Consider the following 16,403-nt stretch of genomic DNA (forward strand, 5'->3'; position numbering starts at 1 on the left):
GTGTGAGCATAGTTGAAGCTGGGTTCCCTCTGTTTTCGTGCCTTGGGGCAATTTGGTTTGCTAGTGAGCCTTTTGTTTAGAAGAACCTGTGGGTGTACAACTTTGGTGTCATGCTACATGTTAATTCCAGTGGTAGCTGGAGTTTTGTGTGGGTAGGGCGTTGACTTTGCTTTGGACACTTGTGATGAGCTTTGTTGCCCATTTTGGCCAACACATCCTGATGTGTGCTTTGGTTCAACGGTCATATTTCATATCATATTGACCATAGGCCTCACTTTCCTGCATTCTGAGGCCAGCCATGTTCCTCCAGCCCCAGGGTTGGACATTTAAAATATCAAAGATTTAGACACTGCAGATTGGCTCGCTCAAAGCATCTCTTTACCAGTCCTTGAGTCTAGAAAATGACATGTTTGTTAATCTCCTCATAGTACTCATTTTTGTTTTATGTGGCGTGCTGACATTACCCTTGGCTGCAGACTAACTCTCTGGACATTAACCCTGCGTCTTAGCTTTGGTTATGTTATCTTAGTTTATCCTTATTTTTGTTTTGCACCTTACAAACACCCACATCCTTCAATCACGTACACCACACATCGTTCACATTACTAATTAGCACAACCCATGTGATTATTTGATTTGGTCCACTAAAAATATTCTTTATTAACTATAATCCATGGTGTGTCTCCCCTTTGTTGTGTACACCTGAACGAAATCATAAGCAATGAATTTCGTTTTGAAAGTATGTTAAGTGTCAGGGTTAGGATGTCATCATGCCAGTTAACGTACAAGATTAAAGAAATAGTTTGTTTGGGGAAATACATTTAGTTGCTTTGTGGCTGTTTATTAGATGAGGAGATGAATATAACTGGTTAGCTTAGCTTAGCATAAAGACAGGAAACCAGCTCTGTCCAAAGGTAACAGTTCCACCTACTAACACCTGTAAAGCGTATTAATTAACAAATTATGTAAAATGAATGTAATCCATACAATTAGCTGTTTTATGGTGGGGTTATATGCGGCTCTATTTCTCTCAGACAAGAAATATTCCATAGACCCGGCACATAGACCCCTGTCATTTTTTACATTAATTTTGTTTTTTGTATGTATTGAACAAATGAGATATATGGACTGAGTCAGAATAGCTGTTTCCCCATTTCCAGTCTTAATGCTAAGCTAAGCAAACTGGCCAGCTCTATGACTTCATATTTAACGTAAAGATATGAGAGTTGTATGAGTCAATCGTCCGACTCTGCAAAATAACTACTTACTTAATACTTAAAATACAAAAAAAATGTCTACTTTTACTATTTTGATTTTACATACAGGACTTTTACTTGTAATGAAGTATTTATACATTGCTGCACTGGTACTTTTACTAAAGTTAAGGGCCTGAATACCTCATCCACCACTGCACAAACCCTGCCAGATGGCTCTTGGTGAAAAAGCATGGTGACACCAAATTAGTTCAAATGAGCCTGGGGGACAGTTTGGCATGCTGAGGGCTGAGACGCACCTCCCTCCCATTTGAAACGGGCCAATGCAGGAGCAGAGGGAGTTCACACCATCAGCACACTACACTGGGGGATGGGGAGGACACCCAAGCAGTCCTTCTATTTCCAAGAACTGCAGTTGTTGGTGGGGTAAAGGAAAAAAAAAACCTTTTTCCTCCCCTCCTCTTTCTTCTGACGCAAGTGGATAGTAATCTGCTGCAAAGGAAGCACGCTCTGGTTTGACTGAGTAGCTACACATTTTAAATTCATTCTGGTGCTCAGTAGAAAATGGTGTATTTTGCAATAAAAACAAAGCACAAGGGTTGTTAATCCAGTGTTGGTTTAACAATATACAATAAAAAGAAAACGATCATTTTACACACATCTTTTCTGCAATCCATTAAATGAAATAGGCTCCAGTGAGGAGCAACAATAAGAAACTAGACGTCTGAGACAAGGCAGGTCATGTCAAGTCCTTTCAGCTCTTCATATCTCTAATTCCTTCTGGGGCCACCCCTCCAAACACAAGTATACAGTCAAGGTACTTTTCGATAATGGCATGAGCATTATATGCACGCAGGCAGCAACATAAGTAATCTTTTTTGATTTGCTGAGAGCAGCTAAACACATTGCTCAGACCACCCAGGAGCAGGTCAGGCTCGTCTGCTCATCAGTGTCAGTCTCTGCCTTGTGTCTCCCTAGAATGTCCCTAGAGTTTAAAAGCAGCAGTCTTCAGCACTTGAAGACTCTGTCAGCCTTGAGTTAACGGAAGAAACGACTAAACTTTGATTCTTTTAGATGAGGAGTTTGCCAGGAAATGCCTCTGTTGTCCATCCAGGACGGAGGCCCCAGAGCGGACTGGGCTTCCCTCCTCAGTGCAGGCTTCTTCCTCTTCCTCTTCCTCTGCCCCAGCCTCTTCCACGGCCACTACTCAGGTGTCCGGCCGAGCGCCTCAGCTTCTTCCTCTCCTCGTGGTGCTCCCGCTCTGCCTGCTGCTGCTTCCTCTGCTGCTCCGACTGCAAACAAGGGCAGAATTATTATTTATGATAAATACGTTGTTCTTATATTGTCTTGCTAAAGTTTACAGGATTATTATTTATTATCATTATGAAAATGAATGTTTTCTATAGATATTATGTGTTTTCAGATCATACTAAACTGCTTTAAGATTTGTGAAGGTATTTTTACAGATGGATTCTGTTTCTGTTTGTTTTTTACTGCATTGATTTAAAAAAAATACATCATATGAGCAGTTTACCTTTTTGAGAGTGAAAGTTAGTTGTTTGCTGCCCACTGCAGTGTCGGCCATGTTGCTAGTTCCAGAGTGCTCCTCCAACTTCAGACGGTCCTCCAGAGAAGCCCTGGAAAAAACGCACATTGCTCAGATGTCATACACCACACAATGTACATCGAGCAGTCAGAAAGTATTGGTACTTTTTTGTCAATATTTTGGCTCTGTATTGTGCTGACCTTTAGCTTTAAGCATGGTTGTGTCTATAGTTTGTAAATTTATACATTTAGATAAAGCATGTACCACAGAAAGTTTCTTGTATCGCCATAGAAATATCCCTGATGTAAAACCTAAAGTAATCTGAATAATAATCTGAGTGTCCCACACATTAAAACAGCACTTATCTAAGAGTTGCATTTAATACATTTCCAAAGACTTACTTCTGTAGTTTCTGCTTGCGGGCCATGTCATTAAAACTTCTGAACTCCTCCCCGGCTTTGATCTGATAAAAATGAGGCTGACTTGTCTTCTTGCTCTCAGCCATGTTTGAGGTTTTCTCTCCTCCGTTCCGCTCCTTCTCCAGCAGGACAGTGTTGCGGTCTGCGTCCTTCCTCTTCTGCCGCCGGCGGTCTCTGTCCTCCTGCCGCAGCAACCTCCGCTGCTCCCTCACCTCCTCCACCCAGCTCTTGTCGTCGTCCGAGCTCTCCTCCTCAGAGCTGGCTCGCCCCTCGGGCTCCTCTTCGTCCTCAGCCGCCTGGACAGAGATATTACAAAGTTTTGAAAAAATTATTGGTGTGATATTCTTTCTGGGCTCTGGCCTGTGAACAAGAGAGAGACAGATAACCTGTTTGGAGGGACTGCAAGCTGATATCACACTACCTCCAATACAAGAACTGATAGTGGATGCTACTCCCCTCTGGCTCAAACCAATTAAAATCATTCGTAAGACTAAGTCTGGTGTTCCTAATTCACACTTGCCTTTCTAAAGGCCTGGAGTCAAACATGAGATGCCATACCTGGGCAGAAAATGTGTAAGTGAAGCGTTACCTGCTGGGCAGCCGCAGCCTGCTGAGCCAGTAGACGCAGCTTCTTCTTCCTCTTCTGTCCGACCTTGGAGACGATGGGGTTGAGCAGGCGGAACTCCTCGCTCTGCTCGTCTACCTGGTAGTCGGGGTTTTCGAACATCATCTTGAAACGGTCGTCGCCCAGGATGGTGGGGAGAGCCTGCAGGTTTGAAAAGTTGAGATGGTGGAGATGATTAGGCTTGATGGTTTGATAGAGCGTACTTCTGAAAATGCAACATTGACATACACATCTTGTTTTCCTACCTTGCCCCTCTTTTTCCTCGAGGCCAGCTCTGCTTCATCATCACCCTCCTCCATCAGCTTGAGAGCCAGGTCCTTGTTCACCTTGGGCAACTTCTGTTTCAGCCAGAACAATTTGTACATTTGATTACACACACACACACAGGAAGTGGGCAAAATGATCAAATCACTTTGATTTGTGAAGCAACACACACACATTTTTACTGACATCAACAAAGGCCTTCCAGTTGTTATCAGTCATTTGTTTTTCACGTTTGAAACGAGTGTGACAGGATGTGAAGAAAGGTACATTTTACTTCTGGTTAATGAAACTGATACGTGTCAAAATCAGGAATGTGCAACAACATGAGAGTTTGTTAGAAATGCATAAGGAAGATAATGGTATGTGTTTCTGGACTGAGCAAGATAAGTCATGATTTTCTCCCTCATATTAACAGGGAGAGATCTGAACAAGCTCTACAAACTGGGTGAGCCTTCAAGCACTTTTGGAAAGACCGGACCTCTCACCTTAACCTGCACCCTCTGAGTCCTGGACTCCTCAATCTTCTGGCGGATCTTATCTTTGCGGTATTCCTCGTATGCGAAGGGATTAGCCATGCTTTTGACCTGTGGCCACACCAAACAGCACAGCTGTCAAATCAAAACATTCCTCTTTCACAACAACATGTTTACAGTAGTTGTTGTTCTAACATAATCAGACTGGATTGAACAAGTCGGCTTAATATTCAAGATATGTAAACAAAAAGTTGAAACAGAAATCAACACTACCTTGTGATAAAGCCTTATGTCCATGAAATAGCCGTGCATGTAGGCTTTCAGCAGAGATGATCCCACCAGGTGAGACAAACCTGACACAAACATGGAAAACAAAGAAAGTCAGGATTTTACAAAAATAAACAAATGGTGAAATTGTGTATTTCAAATTATAGGCAGAAATATACAGAGATTTTTAGCTGTGTGGCTCTATGGGGGCTCCATCGTCCACCACTTTGGTCCAGACTCATTTTGGTACAGAAATTCATTGTTCCCAGAGGAATGAATCCTATGACTTTGGTGATACTCTTTTCCTCTATGACGTTTTCTCTAATGCCACCATATTGGCATTTGTGGTTCTGAGTGAAATTTCTCAATAACTATTTGATGACATTTGGTACATGAATTCATGTCTCCTTCAAGTATGAATTTTTGTAACTTTGGTGATACTTTGGTGAATTTCAGCATGTCAATACACTTAAAGTTTGATGATAAACATGTTAAATCTTATACCTACTAAACATCAGTATGTTAGCATTGTTCTTGTGAGCATTTAATATGCTAATATTAGCATTTAGCTCAAAACAGCTGCAACTAACAGCTGAACACACTTGAGGCGTTCTTTCTACAATGGAAATGAAACATTATTTGGAAAGTTGGTCCCAGCACTGCTGCAGACATTTCCATGCATCTGTTGCACTTGTAGTTTCCTTTGCTCTCAACTTCTTCAGTTCATCACAAACCAGCTCCATGTGGTTTAAGTCTGGAGATTGTGCTGCTCTTCTATCATGTCATCATGTTGCTGTAGGATGAACCTCTGACCACCCAGTCTTTCTTCTGCCCTTTTCTCACCCTTCTGACAGCAGTATACAGCAATACTTCCTGCAGTACAGTGCTGTCCTAATAATGCATTGGAGGATTTGCTCCGTTTGTAAGTCATCAACTAAAGTCGGGGCAGCTGTAGGAACTGTTTGTATTAACTTTCAAGGCTTCATTTACTTCCATTACTGCAGGAAATCTGGACGTTAACCAGTTATTTAATCTATGAAAAAGGCCCGTTTTCTATTAACTGCCCACGATTTTTTCTGTTTTTAGTGACCTAAACCTTTAATTAAAAAAACAGTAAAAAAATCTTGTCCAGTTTACCTCTAACATTTAAGGTTATTCACTGGACTTGAGCTGCTGTAATTTCAAAAAAATTTCAGAAAAATGGGGGTGTTGTAAAACCTCTGACGGTTAGTGTGTAGATTAGAGTTAACAAATGAAGATTTTTCTCATTCAATTCTGACATTAATGAATGAACTGCAGACATTTTGTTTTTCCCTGTGTGTTGTCATGCAATCAACTCTCCCAAAATGGAAGTGAAAAAACTGTTTCATGACTCCATGTCTTAATGAATTTGTGTAACGGACCAGGATTATAGTCAATGAAAAGTAATTCAGAGAAAATGCGCCACATGAGCAGTCCATTCTGACTAAACTCTCTTTCCTGAGAATCTCCTCCCTCCCACGTGTGAACTGGAACAGCAGCATGAAGGGGTTGCAGTGATCATTGGTAACTATTTCTTGTGTCGAAGCCTGTGAGCATGTCAGTGCATGTAGATGTGGAGTACGTTGCTCTTCCCAGGATCTGCCATCACTCTGCTCAGGCCGCCCCAAGGTTACATAACGGGGCCACACTACACGGCTCCTGTAAATCAACACCGCTGTTCCTCTGCCTGCCCCCTCCTCTCCATTTATTCCACATTAGCCAACCACCTTTCTGCTTCTTGTCATTTGATCTCTTTACTGCTGAGCCTGCATTCCAATGTTCATTCAACCCTTCCAGTGTCCACTCCCCCGACCCTCCTTCCTCCCACCCCCACACACTACTGTTCTTACCTAAACCTCTCAATCATTCCCTGGGTCTCTACTTAGATCTCAGTCTAGCCTGCTGCACTAACCCCCAAGACGGCAAAGTGCTCAGACTGATTCACACTTTTGTTTAACTTGCAGCGCTGGGATTAAACTTCCTCTTTCTACAGTGATCTCTTCAGCCCTCTGTGCTTTTGAACTGCATGCATTGCTTTTGAAAAAGGAAAAAAACAATACTGTATAATTGCTTGTGCAACTCTTTTTTTTTTGCATACGCAGTTAGACTTGAGAAAATGAAGGCAGTGAAGTCTCACCCAGGTTTTCCAGGTCCTTCCGGGTGACAAACTTGTAGTCATCGTACACTGTGCTCTCTGGGCTCTCCTCCAGCTCCTCTGTCAGGTTGTCAAGGAAGGAGCACCAACGAGGTGCAGGGCCCAGAGCCTAAACACACAGACACCCACATGCACACGCACACATACCTAGTTCAGATTTAGATCTCTGAGTAAGTATGAAACCTAACATGCATTTGTTGAAACAAAAATAAACCAACTGTCCAAGGTTATGTTTCACTTACAGTCAGAAATTACTGAGCTCTTCTTTGTTGAATTGTGCTGACAGTTCACCCAATGCTAATAATACAAAAGCATCAGCAGCAAAGTACCACTGCTTCGTAACATGAGTAAGGTGTTCACTTTTGACTGAGAAGACACATTTAATGTTCTCACAGCGATAAGAAGCAGTTTCATTCCACTCTCCTGACACCGTCACTGCTGTGTGCTCCAAACTCTCATTTTGACACTTGCCTGTGTTTAACAAGGTCATATAATATCACTAAACCAGGAATCTCAGTTCTGTCCCTTTCACTGTCTCATTTGGAGTGATCAACAGAAAATTAAACAATATAGCATTTGGAGAATTGATTAATCTTTTAGGGGTGGACAGTAACAAATGACATTTACTGCACTTTGAGTACTGCACTTAAGTATATTTTCAAATATCTGTACTTTACTTGAGTATTATTTCTTTTGGAAATGTATGGCTTTTACTCCACTACATCTAAAAGACAAATGCTGTACTTTAGACTTCACTACATTTCTATGAAGTACTCTTGCTGAATGAATTTTATTTTATTTTGAAAATGTGATAGGCCATACGGTGTGTTCATCACAGGAGAAAAACAATCATAGCCAGCTCCTATACAGTGACAGTCATGTTGCGCTGATGCATTTTTGATCAGAACCCGGCAGTGTCCTGACGACGGCTATGTATGTATGTGTATCGTCTTAAATGTTTGCTGTGTTTACCACGACCAAACTTCATCACTGCTGTTTTGTGAGGGGTGGGGCGTGTTAAAGGTCCCCTGTTGTATAAAGTGAGATTTCCATGTCGAAGCAGGTCTAGGTTCTTTGGTAATACTGTGAAAAACTCTGAGAGAGGAGATGCAAAGCTACATCAAGATGGCTTTTGGTTTTGGTTCTTAAACCACAAATATATCTTAAAAAAAAAAAAAATTCTGAAGCCGAGCACTGCTGTGCTTTTTTTGATTCAATTATGTTTTTAATGGCTATTTCTATCAGCTTTGTAGCATATTTTACAAGCTTTTTATTCTACAAGGTCTACAGTCAGTCAGTAGGTTGCTTCAGAGTCATTAAGTTCTGTAAATGGAGAACTATACAACAATGTGTTGACATAAAATATGTATTTTTGAATAACAGAAGTATTATCAAAATCAAGTACTGCAGTACTCAAGTAAAATTTAGACTGAACAACTTTCACTTATATTGGAGTAATATTTAACCAGGAGTATCTATCGATGACTCAAGTAATGGAGCTGTGGACTTTGTCACCTCTGGTTTAAGCTAAATTCAAAACAGTCCCCAATTCCAGCTTCTCTACTGAGACAAAATCCACTATCCCTGTGCAAAAATATGTTCTAACGTTCAGCTGTTATGAGGCTTCAGTCGTCAAAGTCGGACACATTGAACGGTTTTCTTCATCCTGGCAGTTGTTTGCATGTTTTACTGATTGAGAGAATGTTTTATCCCAGCAGCAAACGTAGATGCATCAACAACTATCCGTCTTTCATGTCTCAACGAGGAAACACTGTCCAGAAGGACAAACTACAAAGACTTTGAAAGAAAGGCACCTGATTAGTCAAACTCAGACTGTTGAAGCCTCATATTAGTTTTGACTGAACTAAAGACTACATTGTTGACCAGAACAAACACGGTATTTTATCTCCCATCTTTTACATTTGAATCATCTGGAGATGAAGTGTAGTCACAACGTCTCAGAATGAGTAAAAATTCAATTTCAAGAATTATTTCTTCACACCTTGTCTGCTGGTGTTGAGGAAATGGAAAGAAATCTGGCAGAAATGATTATTTACATCAGTTTTCACTATAATCACATATTCTTCGTCAGTGTAATGTTTGTCAAATTTTCTTTTATGTCGTTATCTATTATCTTCAAATCTTGTTTGTCTTTACCCCGCCCATATGTGGATATAGAAAACACAAAGCTAAGTCGGGGTTAACTAGTTCAAAGTAGGGCAGATCAAAGATCCACTCATACACCATGACCTTTCACTCTATTGGATGAATGGAAGTCTTATGGATTTAAACTCAGCATTTCTGTCTGTTCTGTGGAATCTGTACTATGTCCACACAGATGATGATGTCACATGGCGTCACACACTGAGCCCAAAGTCAGCAGTATCCAGCACCTTGTCATTGTTTAGTTTCATGTCAGTACTGATTATCAGTTCAACACACAACTATTATTACCTCAGTATTTCATGGAAAACCATTAAATAGAGTTTAGACCTCAAGGCCGTAAATTTCATTAAAATAAAGCAACATGTTTACGCACGCTTTGGAAAGTAATGAACCCGAGTTTGCCAGTAACACAATGGCTCTAATCCACCAATCCAGGTAGAACTGCAACTAACGATTATTGTCATTAACAATTCATTTTCATCTTCATTACTGATTAATCTGCCAATCATTTTCTCAATTCCTCGCTTCACTGTGTTGTCAATTAAATGTCAATGTTCACAATTTCCTAAACGCCAGGGCAACGTCTTCAAAATTTTTGCTATGCCTGACCAACAGTCCAAAATCTAGATATCAATCTTGATATCATCAAAATCATCTTGACATCAATATCAAGATATTGAATTAATGCTCACTTGAGATAAAGAAAATCAGCGGAGCCTCATAATTGAGAGGCTGGAACTGGTGAATGTTCTGCACTTTTGCTTGAAAATGACTCATGTAATTAACTCGATGATCAAAACTGTCGTTTCAGCTGTGGGTCCAACATGTAAGTGTAAGTGTAAGTGATGCATTTATCTAATCCTTATCTCCAATGCAGGACAGAGGGGCCAAAGTTTAGCACATCCATGTCCACCATGTCTGGAATTTACCCATTTACTCAAATCAAAGTCTAGTTTACTGTACAAACACACACACATTCTCTGGAATAACACACTTTGTAAAAATCATAATAGAGTCACAGGACAAGTTGCTGATGACAACAAGCTTTAGTCATCAGATTAAAGACAGAGAAAATAAATGCCCCACACACACTGCTGCTTTTGTTACTCCTACAAGTGTCCTTAAACAACCACTTGAGTCATCGAGGCTGTGAGTGTGACCTGTCACGGTTTACACACAGTTAAGGAATGTTAACAGCTGTGTACTCACCGGTATGTAGAATGTGTTCATCTTGGGATCTTCATTGGCAGTGAAGAGCATACCTGTCAAAAAGTTTGTGGTGGGGAAAAAGGGCGGATATCAACTGAGGCCATCTGCCGTGTAAACACCGAGTTTAATTCCAGTCATGTATATTTGAAGGTCCTACTACACTTGAAAAATGAAATACATATATAAAACAGTGAAAACTGCTGGATAAGATTTGAATTTGGAAGAGGAAGAATTCATTTCTGCCCTAAAAATGAGAAGGGATTTAGAAAACTGTTTAAATGCTGAAAGGTAGTAAAGGAAATAAAAAATGGGGGTGGGTCTTTAATTCATTACTCTATGACATCTACAAGGATGAAACCTCATTAAAACAAACTTAAAAGCAAAAAAAAAAAAAAAACTGATACATCCAAAACTAAATAATTATTTCAACAATGACTCCAATGGCACCTTTAGTTTTGCATCTTGTGTAAACTGACAGGCATGAAATGACAGACAAGATCAAACTGCAAAGTCAAACAAAGTCTACAGTAAGATGGCGCCACCTGGAGGTGGAAGAGAGCTGCACGAATGATACAGGTTGTAGCAATGGTGAATTTTTGATCTAATATGTGACCAAGTTTTGTACAAAATCCCACTTTATAGTTGCTATTGGTGTTGGTATGTAGTTTTTGGTTTTCCGTTCTTCATTTGTAAATAATAGAGGTTCATTCTTTACATAGTATTTTAGTTTTATTAAAAGTGTTTTTAAGTTACTTTTCTAAGCGTCTGTTCTTGACCTTCTGTGACACTGGGATTTCTCTATCTTATCTATCTTATTTTGTAGGTTTGTTGGAGAAGTCAGTCTCACCTGAATGAGGGTAGATGCACACATCATTAATGTTGGTCTGAGGCTGTATGGAGGAAAACACTTTGCCCTGTGGGGAATACACAGAATAGATAAGAGATCAATGGCTAGTCCAGTCCTGTCATATATTTACACAAAAAATGTTTTAACGTCCACACAATGAAGAAGCACAGGTCTCGGACAAGTTACCACTCTACAACACTTAATACTTCATCGATCACATGCAGCACAGGTCAGGTTAGTCAGGTCTTACGCTGTCTTTGTTCCAGATTTTTATAATCTTGGAGTCAGCAGACACAACCAGGTCCAGCTGATCGTGGAAGTTGAGTGACTTGATTGGCAGGTTGTAGAAGTGGTCCTTAACCAGGAGTGGCTGGCTGGAGCGCAGGTCATACAGCAGCACCTTCAACACAAAGCAAAGGGTGGATAACACCACTGAAATTTAGAAATCTATTCAAATCTGGAACACTAGCTTCCACCAAAGGAATGAAAATAAATAAAATATAAATATAAATCAACAAAAACAAAACTGAGCTCTTTTTGAGAAGAGCGTAACTTTCTAGAAGAGCCTGCCGGACATCGGCCAAGTCATTGTGAGTTGACTAATCACAGGAAGAGGATGTGTAATTTCACACCATAAGGGCAGCAGAGAGTTTACAACAACAACAACAACAACAAACAGGGATGAAGTAAAACATGTAGCCATAGACTAATGTTACAGAGTTTCTAACCACAGTTTGATGCAAACAGGACTGATGTCCAGCTGCAGCAGACAGCCATCATGAAAATATTGTGGGCTCTATTTGAACAACCCAAGGCGCATGTTCTACAGCGCATGGTGAAAATGCATTTAGGGTGTGTCCATGTCAGTTTTGCTATTTTAAAATCGCTGCATCAGGCACATGGTTCCAAAGGGTTGTACTTAATCTCTTAATTATTCATGGGAGAGTTTTGGGCGTAACAGTGCCATTCCCATTCCCTTTAAGAGCCAGGCGCGCTTGCACCCGGGCGTATTGCAATGTCAATGGCACACTGTTTCACACAGGGTTAGACTCTATTTGCAGGCAGTTGAACACATATTGTTACTGACCAGTGACTGCAGTCCTGACACAGGTAGCAGCTCTGTGTGCACTGAGGGGCAAAGAAGGGCTGAGCCTGATGCGTCTGACCACACCTCATTTTAAGACCAACACACCCATGGGTGCTCCGATGGACGCATGTGTATTTGCTACTTACACAAGGGTCTGAAACCTCACCTGTCCTGTGCTGGTGCCTACTGCCATGGTGAGGGAGCCATTAAATTTCAGCGCACTGACTGAGGGCAAACCTTGAACTCTGTCGACAAAAACACATGAAGAATATCAACAGAATTATTCATAGGGGGTAAAAGGCAAAGTGAGACACATGGCAAAAATAAGTAATGATGACAGACACACTGTAGCGCTGTTGTGACAGGAGAATAAACTCACTGTGATCAAATAAAGCTGCATATTTCTACATTGTACCATAATGATGGTTGGTATGATGTTTTCTATGCAGCAGAGGAGAAAAGTGCCATGTGGCTGTGTACGCATCATTAGGCTGAGATCAACTGAAATCATTTGACATCGGTGTGACAGCTTGGTACTTACTCTGTTCCTTCAGGGAGGCTGCTCAGGGCGCAGTCCAGCATGCCCACTCTGTTCCGGACACGAGGGTCCCAGCATTCCACCCTCCCCTGGTGACCGAATGGAGGAAATGCCGGTCAGTCGGTTAAATACAGGAAGGCTTTTGTGGCTTTTACAAAGGCAACTCAAGACTTTCTAAAACTAATTGGGACTGAATTTATGACCAGTTAAAATCTGCAGTGGGTTCTCATGTTGGCAGCTCCTAATGTAAGTGAGAGGTAACCGTTTGAAAAACTTGGACTATTACACCCAGAAATAATGTAACACACTTATTTTTATCAGCCCAGCTGGTGTGTGATGCTTTATACCAAACAATTTCAAGGAGATGATAGAGGAGGGAGAGAAACCCATCAGAGGAATCCAAAAATGAAAAATGCTGTATAATGTATAAAACTGTGAAATTGCTTTAAGCACATGTAACACAAAGAAACCTGATACTGCACGATGCAAAAATAACTTCTAACATTTTCACCAAGTACATTTCTGTCCTTATTACAGACGTTTGTTCTGATAAATATATTGACTTTTTTAGTCTCGGTATATTCTAAAATTCAATTAGTAACAAACAGCTAAACAAAGTCACTGTTTCACTTGAGTCTGCTAATAACTGCTGCCTCATTTCACACACAGCCTGCTATGGCAGTTACCTCAGAGGTTCCTGTGGCAAACAAATGATGGACGGGGTTGATGTCACACACATTGTTCTCCCTGGTTGAGAAGTTAAGAAAAAGAGGCATCATGAACATCAGCTGAGAGAAATGAGAGCCCGCTAATGTCTGCATCATAGACTTCAGTGGTACAACAATTTTAATATTTTCACCTGGCTGAATTTAGAGTTAACCACTGTGATACTTACACAGCATCAGTCTGGAGTGAGCTGAGGAAGCGCCCTTGTTCCAGATTCAGTCTGAACACCTCTGAACTGAAAACAAAAAACAACTGCAGTGTCACTCAAGCAGCTTGACCATGAGACACGCACAGACAAATCCAAAACAGTGACAGAGTGACAGAATACATTAACATCTATCATTCAATCATACTCTCACCTTGTTCCCACAAAATAGAGATCACAGGAGGGGTAGTGGTAAGAAAAGTCTCGTCCAAACTTTGGAATACGTGTCTTGTAGTAGTGTCCATGCTGAGAGTGGAACTCTACATAGCGGTCACAGTGCAGAAACACCAACTGCACACACAGACAAACACATGGTTTAGTCAAAAATGCTGAATAACATCAATCATTTCATGGAGTTGGGTTTCACAGACACACACACTGAATTACATTATCATTATGGGAATAATAAGTAAATTAAAGAGAGAGTAATAATAATAATTTTGAAAGATATGTGGACAAATCTGGTGGTTTTGTCTAAACAATACTTGTTGACATCTGCTGCGGTACATTAGTGATACAGTTTGAACCAAGTAGTGGCTGCTTTCCCTGTGGGAGTGAATATGATTGGGGCTGGGAACCTACCAAGATCAATATACACTTTATTAGTACATCTGTAGAGTCTGTGATGCCATGAAGTCTATTTTTACTATGCCTACAATTATGATTTTACATATGTTTTAGCACTGAGGTCATAGTTAATGATGTACATAACAATTGCTATATTAAGAGGTGGTTACATACGTAACAACACAGCAACAGCATTAGTAAAATGTTGGGGCAACAGTCCCCCAATGTCTCACCTTAGAGTAGTCTTCAGACAGGATGTCAAAGGCCACAACTTTGAGAGAGAAAAAAGAAACTTGTCAAATTCATTCTATGACGTGGAGGCAAAGGTACATGTGGGTGTGTCTACTGACTTACCATCTGAATCCAGGCAGCGCTCAAACTTCAGGGACAGCTGATAGGTGTCGTAACAGCGAATCCTGGGCTTGTATGTGCCTTAAATTAATTTATTGAAAAGTCAAAAATTAATGAAATGAAACGACCAACTCAATAATCTTGGAGGCCTGTTGTGTTCTGACAACTGAAGTCAGTCTCACTCATAAGGAGGGTTTGCTGACACAATATACACAGTTCATCTTACCTGCTGCCAGGATGAACTGCCCATCTCTCGACACTTTGATGGAGGTGCACACTGTGGGCATCTCAAAGTCCTGAATGAGCTCAATCCTACGCTGGATGTCTAGAAAAGAATAATGACAAACAGAAGTCAAAATACAGATTTGCAGCATTTTGGAGGAAAATAATCAGGCTGTAATGCTGAATCTGCAGCTGTAAACTCACCAGCATCTTTCTTTTGAAGCTGTCTTTTCTTCCGATCTGACAGCCACTGCATTAATGAAGTAGAGGTGATTAGGATTTGCTATATAGGTAAGTGCTGCCATATCTTAGAGGTGTGTGCTTTATTTTAGTTTAGGTCAATTTATATTAGTGGTACAGCATCCACTGAAATGCGTGGGGCTTAACGGGGGATGAAGACTACACTGAGGATGATGTTCTACTGTAAAGACGTGTTCCTTTAATTACATGAAATAAAGTTAAGCACAATTAAGCACTGACATTTTCTAAATACACAATGTGAGGACTGCTCTTGTCAGTCGTCTGTTGACATGTTCGTTGTGTTAGCTAGCTAGCTTGGTAAATTCGAGGTAAGCAGTAACTTCATGGCTAAAGGAATATAACTTAGCGTTAGGAGCGAGTCCCGCTTCTTACCTCTGGAAGAGACTTTCCATGGCTTAAATTGTAAATCTTCACATCATTCACACTAGATATCTGCATTGTAGAAAGTGAACAAGACACCGGTCACACATAACACTAATATTACACACTGGTGAACCACACGGAATCCACGTTGTTGCCTCGGAGCAAAAACAGGAAGTGAGGGTAAGTTTTCCGAAATAGGTCCGACTAGAAACCACACTGAGTGAACACAGTGCCCTTCCTCTACGAAGTTCTTAGAGTTTAAACAATTAAACAAATAATTAACTTGATAAAATTAATGAAACGTTACAAAAACGTATTTTCATGTTACACATAAATATCATAGCTTTTACCTTTAATGTTGGGTCAAGTGAGTTAGCTGGCTACCGCTAAATTAACAAATTAAAAGTAACGTTAACTATAGCCTGCTAGACATGTTTCTGTCGTTGTTATGAATTTCAAACAAAATATCAATTTATTCGCACGTGCATAAAGCCGATAACATAAATTTTTTGTTAAATTAAATTGTAAGATCACTGTTGTATGTGGGCTACAGCTGCTAAGGTTTTCATTTTTTTCACATGTATTAACGGATACGTGTTCAAAAATATAGAAAAATGTAAACCAGGCAGAGAGAAATTCAATCATTTTTCGAGCACCTGTACTTGCTCAAATCACCTGGAGTGATGTAACGGCTTGTTGTGATCCCGGAGGGCAGTGGGCTGTCAGTCAGTCTCAGGTGAAGCTGCCGCTCAGCCTCCAACTCTCACAGTGAGACCGACACAGGACCGACATGAGGATGACCTGACGGTAAGAATCCCTGCTTTGGTTATTCGTTTTCACTTTTTATAGTTACTTTTACTAAACTGTATGTAGCCAC

General features: G+C 40.5%; 1 protein-coding gene across 1 annotated transcript; it reads right to left on the minus strand.

Moving 5' to 3' along the window:
* Positions 1 to 1,826: 1,826 nt before the first annotated feature.
* On the minus strand, positions 1,827 to 15,680 carry nol10 (nucleolar protein 10). The gene is made up of 21 exons (XM_022750591.1): positions 15,536 to 15,680; positions 15,107 to 15,152; positions 14,907 to 15,005; positions 14,684 to 14,761; positions 14,563 to 14,600; positions 13,917 to 14,053; positions 13,727 to 13,792; positions 13,518 to 13,578; positions 12,835 to 12,920; positions 12,460 to 12,538; positions 11,457 to 11,606; positions 11,207 to 11,273; positions 10,360 to 10,412; positions 6,967 to 7,093; positions 4,815 to 4,894; positions 4,554 to 4,652; positions 4,050 to 4,142; positions 3,769 to 3,945; positions 3,162 to 3,475; positions 2,749 to 2,851; positions 1,827 to 2,506 (listed from the first exon to the last, which is right to left on the minus strand). Exons 1-21 carry the CDS (start codon positions 15,599 to 15,601, stop codon positions 2,363 to 2,365), a joined length of 2,163 nt encoding a protein of 720 aa, XP_022606312.1. The 5' UTR covers positions 15,602 to 15,680; the 3' UTR covers positions 1,827 to 2,362.
* Between the last annotated feature and the right edge of the window lie 723 nt (positions 15,681 to 16,403).

The sequence above is a fragment of the Seriola dumerili genome, unplaced genomic scaffold (genome assembly GCF_002260705.1).
Source record: "Seriola dumerili isolate Sdu_G_001 unplaced genomic scaffold, Sdu_1.0 BDQW01000149.1, whole genome shotgun sequence".
NCBI classification, from domain to species: Eukaryota; Metazoa; Chordata; class Actinopteri; order Carangiformes; family Carangidae; genus Seriola; species Seriola dumerili.

Coding starts and splice junctions, on each gene's coding strand:
- nol10 (XM_022750591.1), bottom strand. CDS start 15,601: ATGCAGATATCTAGTGTGAATGATGTGAAGATTTACAATTTAAGCCAT. Junction 4,895..6,966: donor GAAGGACCTGGAAAACCTGG/GTGAGACTTCAC, acceptor TGTTTGTGTCAG/GTTTGTCTCACCTGGTGGGA. Junction 4,143..4,553: donor CTCAGAGGGTGCAGGTTAAG/GTGAGAGGTCCG, acceptor TGGCTGAAACAG/AAGTTGCCCAAGGTGAACAA.